Source organism: Drosophila serrata, unplaced genomic scaffold (genome assembly GCF_035046125.1).
Source record: "Drosophila serrata isolate PLE 108 unplaced genomic scaffold, ASM3504612v1 contig_233, whole genome shotgun sequence".
NCBI classification, from domain to species: Eukaryota; Metazoa; Arthropoda; class Insecta; order Diptera; family Drosophilidae; genus Drosophila; species Drosophila serrata.
This window is the reverse complement of record NW_028257131.1, coordinates 497,087-517,960: the sequence shown is the minus strand read 5'-3', so window position 1 is coordinate 517,960 and position 20,874 is coordinate 497,087. Positions and strand designations below refer to the sequence as shown.

Genomic DNA, 20,874 nt, shown 5'->3' with positions numbered 1-20,874 from the left:
AATCAGAGGACCCCCTGTAGGCACAGCAGCGGTCAATAGAATAGGTAACAGGAAACCTGAGAGTATATACTTAATTAGGAGCAGTTAGAACATATTTCAGATAAGAACTGAAGCTAAGCTTTCCTATATTTGAATCATAAAATATTATTAATAAGTATAAATTAACACTACTTTGAACATGTTTTCAGATAAGAACTGAAGCTAAGCTAACCTATAATTGAATCAGAGAAAACATTATAAATAGTTGTAAAGAACCTTGTAGATTAAGCCTCCAGTATATAAAATATTTTTTTTTTTAGTAAATAATATAAGTTCCCTCATCATCCGTGTTTGTTACTACTCTTGTTTCATGTTTTTCTTTCTCGCTTTTCTTGCTGGCCATTCGCTCTTTTAGTGGTGCGTCGTCAATTCCATGTGCACGTGGAAAACACCGAAGTCTATTTGGGAAATTCGGCGTTGATTAAGTGCGCCATCCCGGAGTATGTGAGGCCCTATGTGCGCGTGGCCAGTTGGCATCGCGGCGAGGAGATACTGCTGCCGGATCTGTCGGATGTAGGTGAGTGTTGCCACATTTTAACAGATCCACATACGGGGACGCGAACAAATGGTGGGCCGGTGGAGAGAGTTTATCGGTTGCTGAAATTTATGTGCACACGATTCATTTTTGTTGCTTGAACAGCAATGAAGTTGCAGTTTTTCTGCAGTTCAAGCTCCAAGAGGCGAACGTGAGGGTGCGGCAACGGGGCGGATGACATTTATTGGAAAACGTTGCTTATACGCAGCGGGGTCCGGGCGCTCTAGTGCGCTTTGATTTTCCTCTTGCTCTGCAATTGTCAGTTGTGTGACCTGAGTTTATGATTTTCCCAACAGCGGGTCGCTATGTGGTCCTAGCCGCCTCCGGGGATCTTTATGTGCGCTCTGTGCGCACCGAGGATGGACTGATGAAGTTCAGCTGCCTGGTTACCAATACGCTCAACGGCGAGCGGCAGCGCAGCGACGCGGTAATGCTGCAGGTTAAAGGTAAGCTCGAGAGGAATTTCATAGATTTAAGGTGTTTTTCAACTTATCACTTGGTCTACATTATTTTTATAGACTTTTCCCTTTACTATATAATTGAAAAGTTATCAAATTGGCTTTACATTTTCCCTCTTATTCACAGAACTGAGCAAGAATCTGGCTCCTCGAACCACCCAAAAACCGGTGATGGAGATTCACGTGGAGCGTGGCAACGATGTTCACCTGCCCTGCAACATTCAGGGCAATCCCTTTCCCATATTTACGTGAGTTAACCAAGTTCCGGGCACGAGTAGGCGTAGCTAGGCTGTATCTGTATCTAAGTATCTACGCAGTTGGCAATAAAATAACATCACGAGCTTCCGGGTCGGAGATTATAGACAGCCCTTAAGTGCATTCGAATGTTTGCCTGGGGAGGCTGACTTTATTGCATATTAGGGACTGCTGTTTTAGTGCTAATTAGGTGACTCCACGGAGGAGTCGCTGTGCTAATAGCAATGGGGTTGTCTGGCCGTGGTGGAAAAACAAACTAATAGGGGTCAGAAAGCCAATCCGCACACCCAACTCAACTTAATCATCTTGTTTACCCAGTGAAAATCGGATCGGCTTACAAAAGCCAAACAATAAAAAGCCATTTCAGACCGAGAAAGTTGGGCCAATAACACATATCAAGTAACCCCATGATGTGAGGCCTTCACAGATAATTAGCAAAATAAAGCAGTAAACATGGTGGCTCTCTATAGGGTAGCACAATTTAACAGTCTGTTTCACTTAGCACAGCTTATTAAAATTTCATGCAGTTCTAAACACTTGAAGCGCCTCTCACTTACCCACGTAAATTCGTATATATCTGTATATATACACAGGGACATATTCGCGACAAGGACGCAGACAGCTTGAAAAACAAAAACGGAGGACAAACATGCAGAGAGCAAAAGTTGTCGGTGGGAAAACATAAACGTTTGGGGCCAGACAGGCAAAGTGTCTGAAATATTACACTTGGGGTGGGAATTTTCCCCAAACTGATTACAATAAATGCTTAGGAAAGGCGATAATTTTGTTTTCAGCAAAAGTTTAAGCGTGGCTGGCATAACAAAATAAGCTAACTGGCATTTATTGATTTCGTGTGTGATTCTGCAATTGATTGAGTTTCTAGTTTTTGTTTGCTAAACAGTTAACCCAAGTTTGAATCAATAAGAGAGAAAAGTTTTGCGTATAACTGTGCGTATGAGTAATATTTTCGTTAGTTATATACACTGGTTATTGGGATTGAAAGTTAATGATGGGTTATACTTGTATAATAATAATGCTATAAAGCTGTGTTTTGAAGTGATTATGATACTTTTTGCTAGTATAAATATTCCTGCGAGGATAGTAAAAGTTTTTGCATAAAGATACATTGTTCGCTTTATGTACTGACTTTAGTGAGATTTTGTAACTGATGCAGCCTCTGTAAATCAATAAAGAGTTTGTGCCTTAAACCGAAAAGCTCTACCAGTTGCCAACGAACCTTTCCTTCCATATATTTGTATGTATATATGTATGCTCTCTGATTTATAGCTGGTATCGCGTTTCCGACTCGGCGGCCCTCTATCCCATACCCTCGTCACAGCGAGTGATACTTTCGCGAACACTGCTGCTCATCAAAAATGCTGACGAACGCGATGCGGGCAAGTGGGTAAGTAAGCGTCAAACAGCCAACCGCCGGCAATCCGTATATCTGGATATATGCACTACCCCGGAGCACTGTACAGTAGAGCTTGGATAGGGTGAACTTTGTTAAAAGAAGACCAAGTTGGAGTTAAAGTTGTAGGCTGCAAAAATCTTAGTCATTCCCAAACTAAATGTTCAAATGTCAGACTGAGTTTAATTGATATTTATAATTTAAACTCATACAATAAGGTCCTTAAACTACAAGTTTCTCCCATAATTGTACTTGAGATAAACTAAAATTTAATCCTTTCACATGCAAGTTCAACTGTATTGCCTGGAGCCTTGGGGAATTTAAGCATGGACGGAAAAAAGACTAACAACTGGCTCTAACTGCCCGCACTCTCGTTGCAGATTTGCCAGGCATCGAATCAGTTCGGGGAACAGCGCATCGAAATACGCCTCAGTGTCAATTCGTATGTGTCCGTGCATATATTGCCGCAAGTTCAAATTGTCAATTCGGGCGGAACGGCAAATTTCAATTGTACGACAACGGGTTCAGCGATCGATGCCATCGACTGGTTGCACAATGGCAAGCCGCTGCAGGCGAATAATGCACTCACCACCGGCAGGGATAAGTAAGTATAGCCTAGAGTCGAAAAACGTAGCTAGAATGGGGTTGCACAGGAAGAAACCCAAAGCAAAGTTAGTCATATACATATATTATATAGAAAGCCAGAGAGAACTTGATTAACTCCAAAGGCATGCAAGAATTTCCATTTAACAACAGTCTGAAAATATTTAAAATGTTTTTAAAACACCATCAATTAACATCCCCATCCATCATCATTGAAGACTTATTTTTTCACTGTGGAACTGGGATTGCGAATGGGAATTCGGACGGGGGATTGGGTTGAAATAGGAACAACAGGCTGGCAGGCCGACAGACAGACAGACATGCAACATTGTATAGCCGATTTCGATTTTTATCAGTTTCGCCAGTTGCGAAAAGCCTTCCGACCTACCGAAAATATTAAAAAAAAGGAGAGAAACAACACAGAGTTCGGGGGTAAAAAAATCCATAGATTACGCTACGCTGTTGTTAGGGTATTTCGTCTGGCGAAAATGTTTTATTGCCATTGTTATTATTATTACTATTGATGAACGTGGCTGGCAACGAGCGAGTGAGGGAACGATTTTTGTATTTCTGTATTTATGCAGGCATTCCATGTATTTTTTGACCCTTTTAACGAACGTTCAACATGCGGTTGAGTTCGTTTCAGTTGATTGTTTAAAAGCTTTGCCCGGCTTGGTCCTGATAAAAGAAAAAAGAGTCCCAGATTGAGTGTAAGGTCAGTGCCCAAAAGACCCCGATTGTTTGGCATTGATAATGCATTTGAATGAATATTTTGTGGATAGTTTTGTGCTGATTGCTTTTACAATATTCGAGTGCAATTAGTTGATGGCCTCCTTTGAATCGTTAGGTGTGCTATATTGTTTTTAATTAAGATACCGCCTGCGAGCATACTCAAAGTAATATATATGAAAATCCCAGAGCTGGACTAGGCCTCGGGGAATCCTTTTGCTTTGTGCATATTTTCGCCTGAATGGCCCAGGACGCATCTTGATAATTTAATGCAAATTACACGAAATCAGCATAATACGGGGCCAAAGCAAAACCGAAGGCAAACTAAGTTCACACGCAAAATTTGTACAGTAGCAGCTGGCAAACAATCCGGCCTGCAAAAACAAACATTCTCTATATATGTTTTGGCCATATATATACGCTGGCACGCACATATGTACATATATACCAATGGCCGTATCTACATATGTAAATATAAACGAGTATATGGGCTGGTGTTTGTGCGACGGCCAGCTGTTGGCCAAGGAAATGTGGCCCGAAGGACAAGCATGCGAAATGCGAAATGCGAATGGAGAATGCGGCATGGGAAATGGGAGATGGGAGACCGAGCAAATCAGCATTACAAATCAAGCAGAAATTTTTATGCTTATGCTAATAAAATAAATAACAAATCTCGCTTGAGCGAACAAAAGGCTACGAGGAGCATTCAAACAGAGAAATATCATCGACACTTGAAGAAAATATATATTAAGATTATGTTGAGCAGAAGCGATTTTTTGTAGGACAAGTTAAGTCTTTATTGATGCTTAATATATTTATATTATATGAATTTAATATAGGTTATAAATTATTTATAACTTTATAAAATTTTGTTTTCCTTCCAAAACGTTTATTAAAGAAAAATCACTATTTTTCATTTATAATACAAATAAGGAAAGAACAAAAAATATTTAATGATGTTACCTTACCTCAGAGACTATTTAAAACAATAGTAGGTGAGAAATTATTATTTTTTCTGAATATAAAGAAATATTAAAGAAATTTTGAAATTTATGGAAATTAATATAATGTTAAATATTAAAAAAGTATCTTAAATGTTATCAAAAACATTAGGAAACTCCTAGTAATAGTATTTGTATCACTAGTAGATGTGTAATATCTATAATCAGACTTTAAAAAAAAGGACATTAAATATTGGTTTTTCGAAAAGTTTCAGATGAAAAACAATAAATTATATAACATTAAACATTAAAATTAAAAACAAAAATTACCCCTAAAAGTATTTTTCCCAGTACATATGTATGTATTTGAAACTGCGACGGTGTGAGTTTATGGCAAATTGTGGGACCCGCTTTCATTTTTCCGCAACGTTGTCAGTTTTCAGCAGTTGAAGTTTACTTTGCCAAGCTCGGCATTTTTAACACTTTTTCCATCCTGTATTCTTTGTCCTGTGTTTGCCCTGCGCCCCCCATCACGTGGCTCCACTACCCCGGACCGGCTTCCTGTTAACCCATGACGTCCCTGGGTCGTCCTGGCAGCATACGCTTCCTGTCGAAGAGCTCGCTCCTGGTGCAGAACGTTGGACGACGCGACCGCGGTGTCTATCAGTGTCTCGTGGAGAACCAGCGGGCCAGTGCCCAGGCGATGGCTGAACTGAAGCTGGGCGGTGAGTTGACATGTCGATGTGCATAGTTTATGTGGCGGAGTTTTTGGCATCTATCAGGGCCTCGTTAACCACCCTGCCCCAAACCATCTCAACCCCGTTTCCGCAATTTTCTCGTTATTTTGCAGACACTGTGCCAGAATTGATTTACACCTTCATTGAGCAGAACGTGCGTCCCGGGCCATTAATATCGCTTAAGTGCTCCGCCAGCGGCTCGCCGCCACCGCAAGTGAGTAGAAGCCATTCTCAAATGTTTTATTGGCCATATTATGCATTATTATAACGCACAAATAAACACTGGGCGAAAATAAGAGGCTACTTCCTAACGAAATTTTACGAAAATTTAAAAATATAAAATTAAAAATATGATTGAATAATAATCAAACTGAAATTATATTTAATGAGTGGAATATTAAATTGTTATACATGTTTATTTGTTCGTTAAACAAACTAATGGTTATGAAACATAAGTACTAACATGAGTAAAAACCATAGAATTGGAACATAATAGCTATTAGTGTTTATTAACTACTTTTAAACATTAAATTAATAATTAAATACACAATAGAAAATCTCTGTAGTTATTTATATTGTTTAATTGGGTGAAAAATTATTTAGAACTTAAAATTTAATACAACTTTTGAACTCATTAATTTAAGTGTTGTTTAAAATTAATATTTATTATTTCAAGAATAATATATAAATTATAATTTGTTAAGTGCATTGACCCAAAACACACACACACATCCCGGGTCCGATTAAGCCCTGAAATTATGACCTTCTCCATTGCTCCTTATTGATTTTTGCTATGCCCATTCCTGTCCCATTGCAGTTTGCCTGGCTGCTGGACTCACAGCCCATTATGGACGTCTCACTGCACCATCGGTTTGCGATCGGCCAATTTGTCGATATGTCTGGCGATGTGATAAGCCATTTGAATATCTCGCACGTGCGACCCGACGACGGTGGTCTCTACAGGTGCGTGGCCACCAACTCGATGGGCAGCGCTCGTCACTCGGCCCGGCTGAATGTTTACGGTAAGTTGATAAATTGGCTCCGAAAATCAATTACCCACACCATGGACCCTTAATTGTGTCACATAAATGGGTTTCTGCGTCCGTTTTTGTTATCGAGAGCCGGCTTTTGTGCTCTGGCCAAACAATGTAAATCACAAAAGAAGCCGATTTTGAGGCCATGAATTTCGTCAGAACCGAGAAGAAGCTACAAGGAATCGGCAATCGGCGGCTGATTGGAAATAATGTCAAGGCAACGAAACAAAAAACATCGCGGCGAAAGGAGTGTGGTAATGTGTGTGGGGGAAATAAGTCCGCTATTCAGCGGAAAATGCTTGGCTGCGCCTCAAAGGAAATCTCCTCAGGCAACCAGGACATCCACAAAAGCAACAACAAGAAAGCCGATGATGACGATGCTTCCATTCCAATCATGTCACACGATATGCAGGCGAAGCCAACACCGTGACAAATAGTTTTAGATAAATCCTCTTATATTTCTTTCTTACAAATGCAGTCTTCTTAAGAATGAAGTTAAAATAAACACAGGGTTTCAGGAATTCCAATAAAAGTCCAATGCAATTTTAATGAAATTATTTAAATCATTTAAAATAAGTAAATATTTTGCATTTCTATTTTTCTCAAGTGAACACACTAACTCTTGGCTGACAAGTTTGAGAGTGTGAAAGCCTGAAAATCTGTCAGGGAAATCACTGTCACCTTCGGTGTATAAATGCTACAGATATAAAAATGTCACTCAAGCAACCTCGGGAAGGTTTTCAACTTTTCTTTATCTGTCTGGGAGTTTCTCTCCTCCTGCTTGACTGCTGAACTTTTGAGTATTGTAAGCAGTTGCGAAAGCGTAATCTTAATGTGTTAATAATACATAAGCGAATGGATATGTGACAGATATAAATCATACGCCCCGTGCGCCGAATGATTGATGACGGCGCCGAGGCAGCTCGGGTTTCTCTGTGTGCGTATACTTGATATTTAAGTGGGCGTGCGTATTGATGATAAATGATGTTATTTTGAATGCTGCTGGACTGCAGGCTCCAGAGAACTGAAAATCAAATTAGCCACGGCTACTAGCTGAGGCTGTATATGGAAAATGTGATTGAGTGAATGAAAATCGAGAAGAGGGAGATGTGGTGTAATTTGAGTCCTACTGGAGCGGTCATTTAATAGTCCATCCTCTCGGCTTTTGTGGTTTGCCTCCACCCCTTTAAGGATTTTTGCTGGCATCATAATCGCAAAATGATTTCGATTATGAACAGTTCTGGCCACAAGCCAATACCCCATCCGCCCATCATCCTAATCACATTTATCGATATCTGTCGAAGCTACACAGCACAAAAGACAATCTGATACTGGAACAGATAGTAAACACCATTTATTCGATAATTAGAAACTAAAATGAAGAAACCTAATTCCTTGACTAAACACCATTTACTCGATAAATAGAAACTAAAATGAAGGAACATAATTCCTTGACTATTTTCCTATGCTTCAATGTTATAAAAGACTATAAAAAGTTTTTCTCAGAGCAGTTTTCTGTATTTAATTAGACAACCACTAGATTCTTATTTGAAGTCATTTCTTTTTTTGAGTGCAATGTGAGATGGGGCGTATTCAGAGAGCTGTCGAAGCCGCAGGCATTGGCTCGCCTGTTTAATTATGAATATTGCAATTTATGCAACGCATTTACCCATGCAACGAGTTGCATTAGCAGCACTAAAAGTGCACACACACAGTCTTGCGGCTGCATCTGCATTTCATGCATTAACGTCGCATGTGCGCCAAATGAATATAATTGGAATTATTCAGCATTCGTACCGTATTCCGGCCTAATTGCATTTTGTAACTAATTTAATAAATTTCACAATGGCCCAAAAATACGAACAAATATACGTCGATAAACTCTTGGTATTGCACAGAAAGAGCAAACTTTGAAGTAAAATTTATTTTCTTTAATTGAAGTTGTTCATTTTATTTCAAAATTGAGTCAGCATTATAAATTCTAATCCTCATATGGAACAAATGGAAACACAATAGGATTATAATGAGAAGTCTTCATTTTATATACCGAATTTAATACAAATATCTTTAACACGAATTACTTAAATCTATGTACATGCATCTGATATAAGTAATTGACATTTTGTTATATGTAATCCTTGCAGGACCTCCGTATGTGAGAGCCATTGGACCGATTAAAGCCGTCGCCGGGGAGGATATAATTGTGCACTGCCCCTTTGCCGGTTATCCCATCGAGCAAATTAGATGGGAGAAGGCGCACCAGGAATTGACAACAAGTAAGACAAATTACAGAGGGGCGAGTCCTTTGGTTTTAACACATTACTGTCCTCCCAAAAAAAAAAAAAAAAAAACAGACAGCCACTACGAACTGGCTTCGATTGCCGACGGTGGACATCTGGTCATCAAGAGCGTGGAGCCTGCCCGGGATCAGGGCATCTATACGTGCATTGTGAGGAGTCGCGCTGGAGAGGAGGCGCGTCGGGATATGCAGCTGAATGTGAACAGTAAGTAGAAAGAGAACTGGACCCGGGGACAGGAGACTGCTCTGTCAGCTCCTAGTCCCCGTCTCTTCTTGGACGACATTAATGTCTGCCCGCCTGGCGGCTAATCGCTCATCAAGGTCCGCCCGTCATCGAGCCCTTCAAGTTTCCCAAGAATCTGCAGGAGGGCGGACGGGCCCAAATCACCTGTGCGGTCTCCTCCGGCGACATGCCCATCTACTTCAGCTGGAAGAAGGACGACAGCATCATTCCCAGCAGTTTGCAGGTAAGACTATCATTCCAAAGTGCATCGAATAAGTTTTTGCAGTATCCTTTTGTTCCTTCTATCCTTGTGGCACCCAGTAATGCGGAGAACAAGGGTGTATTGGACATTAGATATTTAGTTTTAAGTATGCGTTTTAGATATTACTTACTCAGCTGATTTTTTAAGATATGTATTTTAAACACAAAAACCTTGAAATTGAATTATTTAATAGATACTAATCGGTATCTGAAAATCGATATACCACTATAGCTACCTATCTTACCTGTGTTTCTTTCCATTTACAAGATTACCGAGAAGAAGGAGGAGTTCTACTCACTGCTGGTCTTTAAGGATATCACGGCCCGGCACAGTGGCAAGTATACCTGCTATGCCAGCAATGCCGCCGCCAAGGTGAACTTCACGGCAGAGCTCCAGGTGCGAGGTGAGTAAGGGGGAGCCGGAAGCAGAGGAGGGCACTCCGGATTCCAGACGGGTTGGAATGCCATGGCACAAGGGGCGGCAGTGAATGGGATGCTGTCTATTGAAGCGTTGCGCTGCTGTTTCAAAATAAATCACACAGGATTTGTGCGCCAGTTGCTCCCAAGTTTGCCCTTTTTTGGGAGCTGCAAAACAAAGATACACATGCACACACCACGCTCGGATCGAAAGTTGTTAATTTTGTTGCCCTTTTCGTTGTTCTCGATTCCATGCCATTCCGTTCGTTACGCATTCGCCCTGTGGCCCGGTCACGTTTCAGTGGCGCCTCGGTGGAGCCACGAGCCCATGGATACGGCCATCATGCTAGGCAATACAATATCGATAAATTGCGAGGCGGAAGGATATCCGATTCCAGCTATTACCTGGTTCAAAGGGCAGGGTAAGTTTGCCAATCCCGATCCCAAGCGGCCAGGGATTTTGATACACAGCCAGAGTTCATCAGAAGTACCCTGCCGATGGGTTAAAGTGGGGGTGTCCATCCGCCCCCTTCCCCCACTCTCTGGGCTTATCAATTAACATTTCGTGTACCTTGGGTTCTTCGTATTAAATATACAGGCAAAGGCTCCAAGGACTTTAAGCCCCTTAGCATGCGAAATCACTCGCTGCTCTTGAATCTGGCCACGGATAATGACGAGGGGTATTACATGTGCCAGGCCACCAATGAGATCGGACCAGGCCTCAAGAAGACCATTCGCATCAATGTAAATGGTAATGATTATAAGAAGAGGACTCTAGGCTACACAGATCTGAAATAAGGCAACCATCCTGTTTAGAACCCGCTCGATTTGAGCAACCTGCCCGGAATATCAGCTCCCGACGGAACGATCCCGTGACCCTGGACTGCCACGCCAAGGGGGATGAACCCATAACGATTGGCTGGACGCACAACATGGGACGAATCGATCTGAATAACTTCCGGTTCAGCATTGCGGAAATGAAGACAGACCGGGGAGTGGATTCACAGCTAACCATTGGTCACTCCGACCGCCATGATTCCGGGGTGTATCGTTGTGTGGCGGAGAATCCTTACGGGCGGGCCGAGCAGATAATATTCCTGGCTGTCCAGGAACGACCGGATACACCGTCCAACCTGGAGGTCTTCGAGGTGGGCTCCCGTACGGTGAAGCTTAGCTGGCGGCGACCCTTTGACGGCAACTCTCCGGTGCTCAGCTATCTGGTGCAGTACCAGGCCCTGAAGTACCTACAGTCCCATGGGGCCCTGGGCGCGGCTGGTGGGGATTGGAACGGACAGAATGTCATCAATGTCAGCCTGCCGTCGACGAGCATTAGTCGCAGGTACGTGTTGGGAATACACTCAAAAATAAAATCATTGAACAATTAACACATTATCTGAAACAAAATAGTAACTAAAATATGATAATTAATATAATTGATAACAGGAAAACGTAAAAAAAAATATGTGCAACTGATAAATCTTGTTTTTCCATTCTGCGTGCTTATTTTGTTTGTGCAGCTATGACACCGACCTGCGGGAGAGCGCCATTGTGGCTGGTCTGACCCCGGCTACCACCTTCCTGATACGGATGCAGGCCATCAACGAGATCGAGCGGAGCGCCTACACGGAGGCCATTGTACTCAAGACCCAGGAGGAGGCGCCCACAGAGGCCCCGTCAAATGTGCAAGTGCAGACGGGTGGCGAGAGTGAACTAATTGTCACCTGGCAGGTAAGGACACTGGAAGAAGCTTTGTTATTAATTTTAATCAAGTTCTATTGAGTAAGATAAAATGAAGGTTTAAATATTTAAGTATATGATACTTACTGACAGTTGAAGGCTTTAGAAATTTAGATTCATACCTATATTTCTAATACCATTTCTCACCGTGCATCCTTAACTACAGATTCCGCCGCGGGAGTCCTGGAACGGCGAACTCATTGGGTACACGGTGAACTGCAGCGAGGAGAAGCAGAACATCAACTACATCAGCGTAGTGAATAGCTCCCAGAAGTCCACCATTGTCAGCGGTTGGGCCACCACGAAGGCCACGCTGCGTGGTCTGAGGAAGTACACTCGCTACGCGGTCACCATTCGGGCCATGAATGGCTTCGGTTCCGGTCCCTGGAGTGCGGCCATCTTTGGCTCAACGGCCGAGGGAGGTAAGTGCTACATACCTAATGATTCTACTTCACAGGAAGAGTATACGCAATCGGCTAACTCTGATTTGGCGTCACTCAATCTTCTTGCAGTTCCCGAGGCAGCGCCGCAGAATGTTAACTGCACCGCCCTGTCATCGCAGAGCCTGAAGATTTCGTGGCAAGAGCCGCCGCTCCAGTTCCACGGCGGCATCATACAGGGCTATAAAATTTTATATCGCCCGATTGTGCACCAAAGTGAGTATATAACTGCATGTCAAACAGTAGAGGGTATAATAATAGGAGCATTTTTTATTCCTATAAAAAATATACATATTGTTAGCACAGGACGCGGTGCAATATTATTTCTTAAAACACTCTGTGTGCCTTTGATTAACTATATATATATACTCGCTCCAAGGTATTTTATTTAAATTATATATAATATTTACCACTTAGGGGTATAAAAAATAGATGGTAACCGATTAGGATACCTACTGAATATACATACAAAATTTTATAAAAATCGGTCGAGCCGTTTCGGAGGAACACTGTGACACGACTTAGTTCCTTAATAGAATATGGTAGCTCTTAGATAGAATCTATATAAAAAAAGCTTATTTAATTTTACATTTAAAAGTGCTTAAACTATTTTAGAAAATACTTGTATATTTAACCTCGACTATAAACCCCTCATCCTCATACTCTGTCTCCAGCAATTTTGCAGTTGGCACTTTATGACGCTGATTTTGTTGATATTGCCAGTGCCAGAGAGCGCTGTGCAAACAGCTATAGATATGATACGATATCCTGGCAGCAGGAAGTGCCAGGATGAAGTTGCAGGAGGAGGGGAGCGAGTGAGTGAGTGAGATGCTCGCCTTTATTGGTTTTGGCGTAGGGTTCGGGTTCAATGGGTTGGCGTTGGATTCGATGCAGACTGCCAGTTGTTGACTTTGGCTTTCGTTTATCAAATCTCATCACATGAATAGCACCAGCTGAGTCTAGTCCCTGGGAGTGAGTCTGCTTAAATTAACAAACTTAGATATGCATAAATTATTAAATAAAGCTAGAAACATATTATTAAAAGACAAAGCTGTAGGGAATTTTGACTTATAACTAGCTCGAATTAATCTTAAAATATTTCAGATACATTTCATTGGTTTTAAGTTAGATTTCCTGTCTTCCCCAGTTGACTTTCCCGCCAAGCTGGAGATCAAGCGCACCTCCAACCTGGAGACATACCTGCACACGCTGCACAAGGCCAGCAACTATTCGATTCGTGTCCTGGCCTACACGGCCACCGGCGATGGCCTGGCCAGTCCGCCGCTCTTCTGCCAGACGGATGACGATGTGCCCGATGCACCGGCGGCCATTAAGGCGGCGGCCCTTACCGCCGATTCGATTTTGATTTCCTGGCTGACGCCGAAGAACCGGAACGGGATGATCTCGCACTACACGGTCTATGCACGGGAGGCGGGACGGAAGGGTCAGACCAAGAGTAAGTAGAGCACAGAGAGGGGCAAATAAGGGAGTCGCTGAAATGTATATGCTTTTTTCGGGAAATTCAGCTCACATGGTGCGTGTGGACGAGGATGGGTATCCGGTGACATTCGAGTCACGCAGCCTGGCCGAGAATCAAATGTACGAGTTCTGGGTGTCGGCCTCCACATCCGTCGGCGAGGGCGAACCCACATCTGTGGTTGCCCAGGCCACCAATACACGAGGTAGGAACAGCAGCCATTTAGAGACAATGTACACAGGAAGAAAAATAAGCAGGCACTCGGAGAAATATATAAGATCTTAAAGAATTTCAGGGAAAAAATTAATACATTTTAACAAATTTATAAGGTATATTTCCCTTATTACTTTTTGTTTATTTCGTAATAAGATTCATTTAATGTTAAACGATTTTATTATGACATCTTATATATTTCTCCAAGTGCACCTATATAAATAGCTGGTAAATTGTCGCGTTAATTAAAAATTGACATTTATTCAGCGTGCTGGCGAAAGCCGCACTTACCGCAACATTTTAATTTCGTTCACCTAACGATCTGCCTGGCTTTCCGTTGTCAACTTTCTGTGTTTTTCTGTTCTTTTTTCCCCAAAAACTGTTTTCATGCAGCTCCTGCCCGGATTGCATCCTTTGGCCAGGTGGTGCGCAAGGCGGTGGGCACTGCTCTGGTCCTGAATTGCCTTGCGGTGGGTAATCCCACGCCCCGCGCCCGATGGCTGACCCGCGACCGACCCGTCACCTTTAGTCCCTTCTATGAGGTCACCAACGAGGGCAACCTGAAGATACACCGTAAGTAAACTAAAAATGGGAAAATATGAAAGGTATTTGTGTTGTAAAATATTAGAATATTACAAAAAAGTATAAATGCTTAAATTGAGTTGAACATGGCAATGGGACATTCACTTAATTTAATTAGACTGAAATTAATATAAAACATAAATTAAAGAAGGCGGAATACATAAGAATATGTTGAATAAAAAGCTGCGAACACAAATGAAGATGTTGCAGAAGTTCAAGAGAAACTTTATTGTCCAATAAATTCCATGTGTAGTCTATATACTATTACTATAAAATTACTTACATTTTGTTTTTTAATTTTAAAAGAAACTTGTGTACGCACCAGATAGGAATATTGTCACAAAATTTTGTTGTATTAGATTTTACCTAATTTGGAATATATATAGGCATCAGATAAACCTCAAACTTCACGGATCACACTGACCTACAATACCCATATTCTCTATAAGTACCAGTCAAAAAAGGTTTAGTTAAGATTTATAGTAAATCCAATCTGATACATCAACATTATAGAGTTTGATTTTTCCCACCTGTACGCTTTCGTTTGACACTTCAATTTTGCAAACAATTTTCGATGGCGACCCTATCCCTTTTTTGCAGGCGTCGAAGGCAGTTTGTCAGGAAATTATACGTGCACGGCGAACAATCTGTTTGGGAGTGACGAGATCCAGTACCAGGTGATTGCCATGAAGCCGCCGGGCGCACCGCAAATCATCGTGCAGTACGCTTCCGCCGACAGCATACGCGTCAGCTGGGATGCCCCGGACGACGGGGGAGCTCCGCTCCAGGGATATGCCATCTCCTACCACACGGCCGGTGAGAGCTGGTCCACCACGGAGCTGCTGCCCGAGAATAATGCCTACACCATCTCGGGCCTGAAGTGCGGAAATCAGTACATTATAAAAATGTCCGCTCACAATTTGGTCGGCTCCGGAGTGGCCAGTGAGGAAATTAATGTCTGGACGAAAGGCAAAGGTGAGTCCCAAAAAACCGGAGAGCCAATCTCGATTCCCAGCAGTCCTGTGTCCTGAATTCAAATTTCGTCTGTTTGACCGCAAAAGCCATTCGTTGAAGTGACAGAAGTGACCAGAAGAGTGGTGAAGGCTTACAGTTGCAGGCAGAATAATAATAACACGTAAACCTAATGCGGAAATGAATATAAAGCAAATTCCTCTGTTGAATTGGCTAGTTTCTACTAATTTATACTAATTTCTACTAACAAATTATGCTATATTTCAATACAAAAATGTTAACCGAGTCCCATATAACTATTGCTGCGACCCTTGCTGTGTATATATATATATATATTTCCCCGATTTATCCCCCGATTGTATTCGCTCATATTTCGAATTTCCCATTTTGCAGCCTCTCAGGCGCCGAACGGCAACGAACTAATTGCCACAAATGCGACGTGCGTGAATTTGAAGCTGTCATCGTGGCACAATGGTGGCTGTGGCATTCATCATTTTTCCATCGAACACCGACCGCTGGGTAAGTGCAAATTAGCAATCAATGCATGGATGGGCATTTTGGGTTTGGGTTTCCATTTACACTACTCCGTTGCAGTGAAGGGCTTCCTCTTTGAATTCATTATCCAGGAGCTGCTTAAATCTAATTTAGAAGGCTTATAATACAACATTATTTCGTAATTTATTTATAAATTTAACTCATGAATTTTATATAAGATGATAAGGGTTATCCAACCGTTAAGTTTACCCTGCATAAAGTTTGTTTCTAGATCTCTATAAACAATGTAACACATTCTCTTAGATTAAAATATTTTTTATGCATACTCTGTGGAGTGTAAGTTCATTAAAAATCAGCAGACTTTAATTAAAAATGTTATGGGCCTAATTAAGAGTATTCAAGCGTTAACTTTAGTTTTTTTTTGCTTGCTTCATGCTTCAGCCCAGTTGCTGTCGCTTAATTTCCGTTAAATTAAATACAGTTAATATAATTATTTTTGTTTTCAATTAACTGACCAATCTACGGGCATTTGTATTTATAAATATTTATCAAATTTATTACGTAGTCCATGCCGTGTGCAACGTGGCGTATGATGCATAATTTCCTTTTTCCATACTCACTTTTTATCCCGAACCGTGTCTCTGTGTGCGTCCCCAGGCGACGTACGGTGGACAGTTGTCACATCGGACATTTCCAACGCCGAGGAAAATCGGGAAAATTTAATCTTCTGCGACTTTCTGCCGGCCAAGTGGTATCAGCTGCGAATCTCCGCCACCAACGATGCGGCCAAAACGACGGAGCATTATCATTTCAGCACGACGAGCATCGATGGCATCACCATTCCGCCGCCCTCGGTTTTCCCCTCCGAAAACGATTTGATGAACAATCTGATAAACGCAACAAATCCGACCAGCGGTGATTGGTTCTCAACGTTAATTGTAGTCGTCATCATCACCGTTTCCATCATAACGATGTAAGTGTAGGCGTTCGAAATGGGGTGGCTATATCCAGAACGATTGGATTTCCCGGGCAAAACGGAAAAGCGAAAAAATGTGGAATTGAAATGGCGAATTAAGGGCCAACGGGGGGCGGTAGGTCGTTTGCCTTGATGACTGGAGAATGTTAATTAAGGATTTATTAACTGTCTTGCTGGCGAGTGCAGGGATAACGAATGGGATTCCAGTTGTGAAATCACAATACCGCATTATCCTGAATAGTAGAAATTCCACAAACAAATATTTAATAATTTCATAATTATTAGGAATGTTGGAATTTCATCTACAAAAGTTTGCTATTTGATGTTTAAAACTATAATTTCCTAACTAAATATGTTCCATGTCGAGTTGTTTTTTATTATCTATAACTGAGTGAAGGAAACTTCAGTCTGGGAAAATTAATTTAATGAGTACTCCACTAGTTTGTTCCTCCAGTTTGTTTCCCCTGCCATTTCCTGAGTGATTAAAACTCGGCAAAGGGAAAACTTTTGCTCATCTTTCAATTAAGGTCATAATAGAGATTCATCTGTTCGTCGCTTCGCAGAGCCCTGACCATTAAACATCGACGCACACTGTGCGGCCCCATCGCCGAGGGATACGAGTCCCGGACCTTGCCTGGGGACTTTAAGGAGGACCATGAAAATCGTCGCAATCAGCAGGTGTACAGTGCCTCGCCAGTGAAAACAGTGGACAAGGGAAACGAGTCGGGTAAGTTCAGGGAATCGAATGAGACATAGGCGTGCCTCGGCTTAAGGGTGGCAATTATCGCAAAAACTAGGAAAAATAAACTCACTGAACACAGTACACCATATTAAAAACATATTTACAAGAATGATAAATTCACTGAATTCGAAAGTAATTTGTCTGAGTGCACTTTACTCTCTGTGTCTCATCTAGAAATGTACGAGATTTCGCCGTATGCCACGTTCAGCGTTAATGGCGGACGAACAGGAGCCCCGGCCAAGACTCCCACACGTGCCGTGGCTGCCCAGACGCCACTCGATTACACCATGCAGTTTAAAACCTTCGGTCATCCGGAGGGTGAGAACCTGAATGCCACTGCCTATCCCCTCCTGCCCAGCTCGGGATTCGGACATGTGAAGAGCAAGTCAAGCTGGCACAAGCAGCGCTACTACAACACTGATGGTGAGTGATGGGAATTGGACCCTGAACTGGAAGCAGTTCTTAACTTAACTTAATTTACTTTACAATCAAATTAAATTTCTTTCAATCAACAATTTATTAATAGTATCTTTATTGCTAATTCATCCTTCTAATAGATGAGTCTACGCTGAGCAAGTCGATGACCATTGTTGCCGGCTCCCAGGCGGGTCACTCCAAGAAATCGAGTGGCGGACGGAGCGCCAAGAACAGCGGCGCCTGCAGCGGAGTGGTGGCCGAATCCGAGTCGGACACCAGCATCAGTCCCAGCACCGAGTTCTCCAATATGCCCACCTATAGGGTGCCCTGCAAGTCATCGCGTAGCAGCGATGGTCGTGCGGTCGTAGGTGCGTATACGTAATATTTTGTACTGGCGCAGTTAGCAGTGCGTATACGTAATATTTGTAAATAATTCATTGCTTCGATATTACTTATCTTTACTCTTTTCTTTTCTTATCCCATTTAGATATGTTCCGACCCGATTCCAGCACGGAGTCCAACAATGATCAGGGCTCCCCGGGTCCTGAACGTCGTCACAACACTCCCCGGCATGTCCTTGGCATGGGCGTGCCCATGGGCATGGGCGTTGTAGCCGGCGGAGGTGGTGGTCCCGTGGAGAAGCGAAGCGCCGGACAACGCAGCCGAAAGCATGGAAGCGCGGCACAACAGCCCAGTAACCAAACGTTGGAGCGACGAAAGTGCCCTGCTAGTAGCAACAGGTAGTTCAGGTACCTAAACCCTAACCACTCCAAATTAAATTAGCATCGAATAGAGAATATAATGAAAACAATCAAGACAGAGACTGCAATGCAAATGTATGACACTCTCTTGAGAGTTACCAAAAAGGATTACCATTTAATCAAAGATTTGAAAGATTTCGATCTCATCATAGGACTCTTAAGGGTCATGTCATATCTTTGCAGACCAGGATAGCTGGCTTAAAACCAACTATGTCCTAGATAGACTTACCTTTATATCTCTTTCGTGCCGAATCTTTAGTTTAGACAGTGAGGTCGATGCCGAGACCGCGGCTTCCCTGGCCGCCTCTATAGCCGCCATGGCGGGGGCGGGCCTAGACCTGTCCGGTGGATTCCGGCCGCCGACGGGATTCCACGACGGGATCGGCCGCGAGCCCGGCGACCAAAGCGAGTGCGAGCGGGAGCAGAGGGCGCTGGATCTGGAGGTGCAGCGCGTCATGGAGAGCACCGGAGAAGCGCAACTGGCCAAAATGGACCGCGAGGAGTTGACCTCACTGTTGGCAAGGTAAGGTGTCCTTCGAACGACCATTCACGCCGCCCAAAGCGCTTGACCGTAGCTGTTGTTGCATGCCTGTAGCGTCTACCTACCCCGAACTTGAACTCGCACTTGATCTTGATCTTGAACCCGATCGAAAGCACATACTAACCAGTACCGGAAACCTCTAGGTATCACGAGAAGAAGGAGCAGGAGCGGCAAGAGTACACGATACACGTATAATACCGCCCCTTGGGCAATACTCGGCAATGACACTCGATAAAATCCACACACACACAAGATGACATACAAACTGTGGCATTTAAATGCATTTAGCTAAGACCTTAAGTGTTGTTCGATAAGTGTACACTTTTAAGATACTTATGCGCCGGCTATTTGCAGAATTAAATCATTTGGACAAGGATCTGTAGGGAAAAGATGAAATGGATGTTATTTAAAGGCTATTTCTTTTACTTAAATGTTAATAAATTATTAAAAGCGACACATAAAGAAATAATTAATTGGTTTCACTTGAAGTAAATAATTGCCATAATATTTCAAAAACTAAATTGTTTATTTAGCAGTTAAAATATAAACGAGTGAGTGTTTGAAATCATGTATCTATTATAATTCTCGAGAGTTTTTAAAAGAAAATATACTTCATTTTGTAGATTGACTTATTTTCCCAATCAAAATATTTATTTTTGCAAAGAGACAAGCGCATAAGTCTGGTATATTGTAAAAGTTAGTTTGTAAGCAGGCACCCGAGCAAATTAAAGACTATATAGCTATAGAGATCCAACTGACTAACTAACTACTGATGTCCGGCAGGATGTTTCTATTGGTTTTGAAACTGATATTCGTTGCGGGACGAATTGTACTGTATCTGCTAGCTAGTAATACTATCAATCTATATACACAAGCAGACATTTTTGCATATATATAACACATATGTATGTATATGTGTAATCCAATTTGTTGTGATAAATTAAATTGTTTTGGAGTACACGTTGATGCGGGAAACATGTCGGGTTAATGAACTGCATAACTCGATTGACACTTTTGGAGCACTCACAAATGCTGTTTATTTCATCGATGTCATTCAGTTATTCACTTTTTATTCAAGCCCATTTACGAGATTGACAAAAATCTGTTACTGCATTTATTGGAATATAGTAATTATTGAATTTAATTAAAAGTAGATAATCAACAATTAAATTGTATGGCTACCTTAGGTAAAATATATACACATAAAATACACCTAAATTAATATATGTGCGGAAATGGAATGCGGCAGTTACCGAAAGCCAAATACGGCAAATTAATTAAATAAAAGAGTGTAAAAATAAACAAAATCAAATCGTGGTAATTTCATTAAATCCAAATTTTCCCAACTGTTGGGGGGGTGTTTGGGGGGAAAATGTTCCACTTATCTGGACAGTATCCCTCCCTTACCCCGGGGTTGCATCTCCTTTTTGCATTGGCCCCATGTTGATTTCCATTTCCCCTCAGTTCACAGTTGTGCAAATATTTATGCAAGCAAATGAGAGCAAACCAAATCAATCAAATACAGTGCAGTCTAACCACAAGCCAGCGGTCGCCATTCCGCCAAACTCACCAAGCTCCA

The 20,874-nt window shown here is 42.1% G+C and overlaps 1 protein-coding gene across 1 annotated transcript in view; it reads left to right on the top strand.

Annotated features, from left to right (window-relative positions):
• The window catches only part of Dscam3 (Down syndrome cell adhesion molecule 3), a 35,161-nt gene extending 14,560 nt beyond the window's left edge, over positions 1–20,601 (top strand). Inside the window, exons 6-35 of the mRNA XM_020957338.2 lie at positions 395–556; positions 871–1,020; positions 1,160–1,280; positions 2,575–2,692; positions 3,079–3,302; positions 5,569–5,696; positions 5,822–5,922; positions 6,526–6,730; positions 8,887–9,018; positions 9,097–9,246; positions 9,363–9,508; positions 9,794–9,929; positions 10,245–10,364; positions 10,541–10,693; positions 10,759–11,281; positions 11,460–11,670; positions 11,846–12,101; positions 12,192–12,335; positions 13,267–13,575; positions 13,646–13,801; positions 14,203–14,382; positions 14,992–15,366; positions 15,757–15,882; positions 16,516–16,831; positions 17,398–17,561; positions 17,751–17,999; positions 18,134–18,361; positions 18,481–18,733; positions 19,014–19,277; positions 19,439–20,601. Of these exons, the coding sequence (XP_020812997.2) occupies positions 395–556; positions 871–1,020; positions 1,160–1,280; positions 2,575–2,692; positions 3,079–3,302; positions 5,569–5,696; positions 5,822–5,922; positions 6,526–6,730; positions 8,887–9,018; positions 9,097–9,246; positions 9,363–9,508; positions 9,794–9,929; positions 10,245–10,364; positions 10,541–10,693; positions 10,759–11,281; positions 11,460–11,670; positions 11,846–12,101; positions 12,192–12,335; positions 13,267–13,575; positions 13,646–13,801; positions 14,203–14,382; positions 14,992–15,366; positions 15,757–15,882; positions 16,516–16,831; positions 17,398–17,561; positions 17,751–17,999; positions 18,134–18,361; positions 18,481–18,733; positions 19,014–19,277; positions 19,439–19,490 (5,852 nt within the window). The 3' untranslated portion in view covers positions 19,491–20,601. The remainder of the gene's footprint in view (positions 1–394; positions 557–870; positions 1,021–1,159; positions 1,281–2,574; positions 2,693–3,078; positions 3,303–5,568; positions 5,697–5,821; positions 5,923–6,525; positions 6,731–8,886; positions 9,019–9,096; positions 9,247–9,362; positions 9,509–9,793; positions 9,930–10,244; positions 10,365–10,540; positions 10,694–10,758; positions 11,282–11,459; positions 11,671–11,845; positions 12,102–12,191; positions 12,336–13,266; positions 13,576–13,645; positions 13,802–14,202; positions 14,383–14,991; positions 15,367–15,756; positions 15,883–16,515; positions 16,832–17,397; positions 17,562–17,750; positions 18,000–18,133; positions 18,362–18,480; positions 18,734–19,013; positions 19,278–19,438) is intronic.
• Positions 20,602–20,874: the final 273 nt, after the last annotated feature.